The sequence below is a fragment of the Porites lutea genome, chromosome 8 (assembly GCF_958299795.1).
Source record: "Porites lutea chromosome 8, jaPorLute2.1, whole genome shotgun sequence".
In the NCBI taxonomy this organism is placed as follows: domain Eukaryota; kingdom Metazoa; phylum Cnidaria; class Anthozoa; order Scleractinia; family Poritidae; genus Porites; species Porites lutea.
Genome location: NC_133208.1, coordinates 16,345,488 through 16,352,700, shown reverse-complemented (window position 1 = coordinate 16,352,700; position 7,213 = coordinate 16,345,488). Strand labels below are relative to the sequence as shown.

General features: G+C 39.4%; 1 protein-coding gene and 1 pseudogene across 1 annotated transcript in view; both read left to right on the top strand.

Moving 5' to 3' along the window:
- Positions 1-210: 210 nt before the first annotated feature.
- Positions 211-7,213, top strand: part of LOC140945258 (uncharacterized) — a 12,274-nt gene continuing 5,271 nt past the window's right edge. The window contains exon 1 of the mRNA XM_073394307.1: positions 211-741. Within this exon, the coding sequence (XP_073250408.1) occupies positions 399-741 (343 nt within the window). The 5' untranslated portion in view covers positions 211-398. The remainder of the gene's footprint in view (positions 742-7,213) is intronic.
- Positions 3,524-7,213, top strand: part of LOC140946588 (uncharacterized) — a 4,725-nt pseudogene continuing 1,035 nt past the window's right edge.

Here is a 7,213-nt window from a genome sequence, read left to right as displayed (position 1 = left end):
TCAATTTCCTTTTCGTAAGTGACCGTTATTAGTATCCGTTCAAAACTAGGACTGCTCAGCCCACAAACTACTGAACAAAAAACAAAAAGGTGTAGCTGTAACAGACTTGTTAGTGAATAATATTAATGGTTCAGGTCAGAGGAGTCGTCTGGGTTCAGGTAGCCTAAAATAAGCTGGATCCTGATTGGCCTTAACACTCGATAACAAGCAATAACCACTAACACCAATTAGTCCCAATTATATTGAACAAGTCCCAATTATAGTGAACATGTGTTAATTTTGTAGTTTGCTAACTCCGCCTCAAGGCGTGGGGGAGTGCATTCTAAAAGTCGAATTTCGAAACGAGCGTAGTTAGCTATGGGGAAGGGAAGTAATAGTTACAAGATCATAGTTCCATAATGTATATGACGCCAGCTGTAAATACAGAAGAAAATTATACAGGGCTGTCAGCAACCCAAACTGACGACGTTGAAGGACAATACGATGACATTATTGAAGTAGCAGCGACAAATGGTCAGGTGCAACCAGCTAGTAACAAGGATACTTACAAAGGAAGCACAGTGGGGCAGCTCGCAACAGCTCTGAGAGCCGAAATCTTGAGAGCCCGGCGAATGAGGCTCTTCATGTTGACGGTCATTATCGTAACGTTCGTGATCGCTGTTGCCGCTTTGGTTTTGGTCATAATGAAGATGGCGGATGGAGAAGGTGCAGCCGCTCCGAAGCAGGAAACAAAAGCACAAGGTAAGCGGAATGACAAGCTGTTTTCTCATGGTTCTACTTGCATGTTTCTCGATTTTTTTCACCACGGAATTTGGTTTTTGTATAGAATTTTGATTAAGGCTTCTTATTTTTGAGAGAGGTAATTATGCGATCGATTTAATACGTTGCGTCATTACTATATTATTGTTTAAAAGCGCGTAACATGTGGACCGAGCACATCTCTCCTGATGAAAATGGTTGTAGATTTTGTTTTTAAACAACAAACCCCCGACTTTTTTGCTTCAACGAAAAAAAAACGCCTCCCCGCAAGTTATAGAATTCCGTCCGGTAGTTGTAGTATACAGTATTTGGACTGCGCTATTACTAAACAAAAAAACTACAGTGTGGCTACCATGCAAATCGGGTATTGGAATTTTAATCCTTCTCTAACCACGCAAAGAACAATAACAAGTGTTGACTTCTTTACCCACCAAAAATATAACCATGCAGCAACATTTAACGGTTGGAGTAACCTAACTAGGCTCAACTTAACCTGAGATCAGGCTCAATTTTCGTTCCGGCGGGCAAGGCGAAACCAAAAGAGAGCCTGATACAAACCTTCTACGAAACGCCTGCCGCCCTCTTTTTGGATTCATTGACATTTGCAGGAGTCAGCCAACCAAAATTACTTCCGTTGCTAGTTTTTTTTAGTATGCAAATTTTTCATACCTGGGAAAACTGCAGACTCGCTGACTTAAAAAAAAGCTTTTACCTTTTAATTTTTTAAACTAAAAATAAAACAGTCAGCACAATCACATTTCACTTCTTGCGAGATTAAAGGAGATCTCGAAGGTTATTTCTGTTGGCGTAGAAAGTAAAAAGTATTCGTAAAGACGGCGACATGATTTCTATTTTTCTGTTGCCTTTATATTTTCCTTGGCAATTTTGCCCGATTTTCAGTACATAAATCTTTAAAAATCTTGGAGAAATAAATCGCGAACTTTTTCAAAGGATATATAAATTATCTCAGAACAAACAAAACGAGCATTTAATTTAGCTGATTTAACTGTCCCGTGAGTACACTATGTCTTGCAATTTGCGAATTTACTAGAGAAACAAACGTATAATAAATATATTTTTTAAGTTAGAACAAAAAAGAAACCAGTGCTCTCTACCGAGAACAAATTGAGATTTACTGTGTCTTTGGACAGAGACTAAGGAGGAAGAAAATCAATTTGATTAACTCGGGACTCGGAATGGGCGGGGGGGGGGGGGGGGTTACATCGCAGTTGAATTGACGGGATGATCAAAAAATCCCTTTGTGGGATGTATTCGTTACAGTTTGTGTTTTTCGAGTGTTTAACATGCGAAATACGTCGAGTAATTCAGTGTTTGACCATGAGTAGAGGAACAAGAAGTAAACTGCTTCGTCTTATTTATTTCTGTGCTTCGCTCTACTGGATTTTAACGGGCTAACGTCACGCTATTTCAGAAAAATTCAGGAAATATCTGAATTTCATTAAAATTTTGAAAGCCGGTTCAATAAAATAAGAGAAATTTGGAAAAGCCAAAAATGAGCAGGAATCAGCGAAACTAAAGATGATCAAACCGGACGATTGCACTCAAGTTATCTCTAAACTTATGAAACTGTGTTTTCTGATGCATTATTTTGTCAATGAAAAGCAATTTTTTAGAAAATTGTTAAAAAAGGTCTCACTGCTTTTTGAAATTTTTACTTTACCAACCCTCGCGGAGTTCAAACAGTTCATCGTCATCTCCTCAAATTACGTCAAAACAATAAAAAAATCACATGAACAATAAGATTTTATGTTAGCCTTAACAGATGCATGCGTTGTTTTAACATGTGGATTTAGCTAGGGCTATAATTTAAATCAAACACGTTCATGTGACTTTTGAGGGAAAAGCTAAATGACTTTAAAGTAAAATAATGTGCAAATAGTCCAATAGTGAAACAAATCTGACATCGAGTTAATAGCCTTATATTTACACCCAAACGATAGCAATCATCTTCGATGAGTCAAGAGCCATAATGGTAAATGCAATTTACACATTGTATTAAAATTAAAAGGTTTCATTCCTTTGTTTAAGAGGGAGGCCAAAATAAAAAAAAATCAAGCCCAATTTTTTTTCGACAAGTTTACTTTATTACAAAATCTTGCCAACAAATCTGGTGAAGTGTAAGCTAGTCATGCATCTATACTTTTTATGCATCATATCTGAGGTAAACAGTATACTATGAAGCTGTGTTTTTTTTACGGTAAGCTTACATACCTCGGACAGAATGCGGTTTTTCACAATTTTACAGGACAAATTGTTAGTTCCCAATAATCGCAGACCTCGTAATTCACAAAAACTGAACATATTTTTTTTTTAAAACAGCAAGTGGATAAAGATCTTTTTATTACAGAACTGTAGGTGTATGGAATTCCCTTGACCAGTCTCTTGAAACTTTCTAGGAATGTAAAACTTTTTAAACAGTCGCTTGCATCTAAGTTATTGCAGGAACAATAAGAGATCTAATTTCCTCGGCTTTGAACATTTGTAAATATTGTAGATTTCCACTATAAGTAATATATGTTAATATTGTTAATATTCCTTTATTCTTAATATTCCTTTTTCGAGCTGTTTTTCAGAGACTCTTACAACAAGATTAAAAAAAAAACTTAACATGCTGATTATGTGACTCGAAACTAAAATGAAAGTTTGACATCCGTGATTAGTTACTGGGTCCGTGAACCGTACAAGAGGAACCCCCCACCCCCTTCCCCTCCCTTCTACGACCCTCCGTATAAAATAAAGGTGCATGGGGTAGGTGGAAAAATAGGTCATTTTGCACTGATGGGAAGAATTTGTTTTCCACGCCTCATCTAGTGCCGTCAACGGTGATTGTTATTCATTGGGTGTAAGATTTTAGATGTCGTTTCTTTCTTACACTTTGCAAATGATGTTTTCTCTACAATCACACAGCCCCACCCTTAAAAGTCATATGGATTTCCCCAGTTAACTGATTTGTGGATACAAGTTTATAGTTTGATTTAAATTACAAATTTATAACTGGAGCTAAGCTTTTAGCCCCGACTAAATCTATATATATAACATTACATTTATTCCGTGGTAGGTTTTCTCTCTTTCTATTGCTAATATTCTTATTGCAATAGTTAGAACTAGCCAGTTAATTTTAAAATTATTTCTGTACTTAATAGCTTATTATTGAAAAGCCCCTTCGGGAAAAATAATAAAATATGTATGTGACCTTTATTGAAGTAGGTATATAAGTTTCTTTTTTTTTTAAATGAGCGGATTCTCGCGTGCTGATTGGTCGGTAGCTGTACAGTATTCGATAAGATTACAGACCATACGACGTAAACGACCACACGTTACGGTGGCGCAATTTGTTTTTCCTTTTCTCTCGCGCGCGATTTTCCGAGAAACTTCAACGAAACTGGACGTCAAAACTTTGCAGTGAAACCACTCGGCCGCGGCTCTTGGTTCCACTTGAGTTTTGAACACTTTGACGTCATTTGTTTAGTCAATAAGAGTATAGACCAATGAAAATTGTTGTCGATTTGCTATGTTGTTTTTCAGAGACCCTGTTTATTGATGAATCATTGAAAGTCAGATAAGTGATTATAGATTATTTTCAAAACCATTCTAGAACATTCAGAGCTGTCTTCACAAACGCGCGAGCGGAAGACTGCCACCAACTTCCCTTGGTAGTTACTACAGTGGTCAGGATCATGACGGTCAAGTTACATTGGTCAGCGGTATTCAAAGCTGGACCGTGCCGTACACAGGCGACTACAGAATAGAAGCAATAGGAGCTGCAGGGGGGTACGACACGAGAAGTAGCGGGGGCATATATCGTGGAAGAGGTGCTAGAATGGAGGGGACTTTTAACTTATCTCAAGGCGAAACAATTCAAATACTCGTGGGTCAAGAGGGTGGAATTAACAAGGTAACTACTTCTGCTGGAGGCGGTGGAGGTACGTTTGTGGTGATGGTTGGCAGCAAAACGCCATTGATAGTGGCTGGTGGAGGAGGAGGCGTGAATTATTCCGACACAAGATATACTGGATGTGATGCAACGACGGAGCATAAAGGGAGAACTGGGCACCTGTCATTGGAGGGAGGCAGTGGTGGTTCCGGAGCAAAGACCGGCCAGAGTACAAATCAAGGTGAGAAAATTTAACTGTATAAGAGTGGATTCTTCTTTTAAAAGCACCAATCTTGTGACCATCAGTTTGGAATCAGTAAGATAATCCACTAAACTACCCTGGCTCCAGAGGTCCGTTCTCAAAATACCTAATATTAAATGAACCGTGCTTATCGTTTGATAAGGCTTCCGAGACGAGAAAGCAACCTCATTTCCATGCGAGAAATCAGTTCAGAATCTGAACTGGGTCGCCGATTAGTTACTCCCACGTCCGCGGGGGGCTGATTAGGGAGCTTAAGCAATAGGTTTAGATTGGCAAAACAACAACTTTGCACGTGCGTCACGCTTTTTTTACATTTCTTTGCCGTTACTGCACGATTATAACGTTCACGTTTTCTCGTGGACGGGAACACAAGACAAAAACTTTCTTTTTCTTTTCCTGAACTTTGATAGAGTCTTTTAGAATTCAACTCCAAAAACATTTGCCAACATTTGACGAAGTAAACGAGATGGAATTAGCAGGATAACGTTTGAAGCAACGCGGATTCACCTCTTTAGTGACGTTTTCGCAGCCGTCGCCGTCGTTGTTGCTTAAGCTCCCTATTAACGCTGTGACAGTGACCTTGATTGGCTGCATCGAAGAACTTCACCGCAAGAGATAAAAAACTGCTTGCGATGAAAAGCCCCGGGGACGAGGTTGTTGTAGCTCCTGTGACCAGAGGTTATTTTTTTCTCTCGGCGCTTCGCGCCTCGTTGACGCGGCTTCGCCGCGAACCATCAGTATCGATAAGACAAAAATATCCTCTGGAACCCAGGGTACCACTAAACAAGCTTTTCTTGAATAACTGACACTTTGAAGTTATTAATAGAGAGATTAAGCATCGCGTTTTCGGAAAAAGGCAAACGTACATTTGTACTACGTGACCAAGTTTTCCCGTTAATTGTCGTTTACCGGTTCGTTATAACTACACGAAAATCGGTGGATTCACGCCAATTCTATTCATTTGACTGCTCATTTCTCATTTTGAAAAATTCTCAACTTGAATCTCCCGTTTGCCGCTTTTGGCACAGTAAATCACATCTGACTCTCTACTCTCTTCTATATTTTTAGATGGTGTGAAAGTTATTTACCGTATTTATTCGAATAAGCGCCCAACCTCGAATTAGCGCCCACCTCGAATAAGCGCCCATCCTAAAGGCAGAAAAAGTTAATAAGCGCCCAGCCTCGAATAAGCGCCCACCTCCTCTTCCTCCCAGTCAAACTCAAATAAGCGCTCACCCCCACCCCACCCACTTGAGTGAATAAATTCTAATAAGAGACTTCCCCGAGGACGGAGTCTTCTTCAGAGTATTTTACAGAAACCTTGCGTTGTTACTTCTTCGCGTTTTGTTATTAGCATTTATTGTTTTGTAGCAAAATAAACATACTTCACTTGCTGAAAATGGTGAAAATTTAATAAGCGCCCAGCCTCGAATAAGAGCCCACCTCGAATAAGCGCCCACTCTCGAGGTCCAAAAATTTAATAAGCGCCCAGGGCGGTTAATCGAATAAATACGGTAACTCCATTTACTTGAGTAAACCATTCAGCTCGCCGAATTTTCTTCAACTGAAATTTTTGATTACGTGATATTTACATTTGGGAAAAATTTCACCCTCTTTATCTAGGTATCGTAGCGAAAAATATTGCCATTCAATCATTAGCCCGCGAAACAGCCGTCATCCTCGCTCCTCGCGTCCCTAGCGGCTAGGCTTTGGTAGATTGTGCTCGAAAAAAAAGCATATTATGCTTTTTGCACTGCTCATATTTTTTAGAAATTATGCCAAAATTTTGCTACTTAGATTTTACACTGATTTTAAGGAAAATAAAGATAATCAGTAGCTTAACTCTATCAATTTTGACTTTAATGAACATTCATATAGTCCACCTTCCAGTCTTACAGTCTTTAGCATCGTAAATACGCATGTGCGCACCTCGAAAAGCCAAATGATTACCAAATGATACCCAAATCAACCGTTTCTGGGTTCTGAATCCGGGTCAGAAAGTTATAGCCCGTATACTTGTTTTAGACGCTATCCAGGCAAAGCCCTCAGTTCAGTATAAAGACAACTATGAATTTTGTTAATCTCTGTGTTATCGGTTATTGTACTGAAGCATTACACAAGCCTATAAATAGTCCACGAGAGCATGGTCTTGTGAATCGTTGAACGATGAGTTAAGAATAGAGAATACTCGTTCAGCTGCTGCAGACGAGGGCCCTGGCACTGGAAGTGGCGGAAGTGGTGGAAGTGGATGCACTCGAGGACGACGCCATCTTTGATCTGAAGCCTGAGGGGCCGAG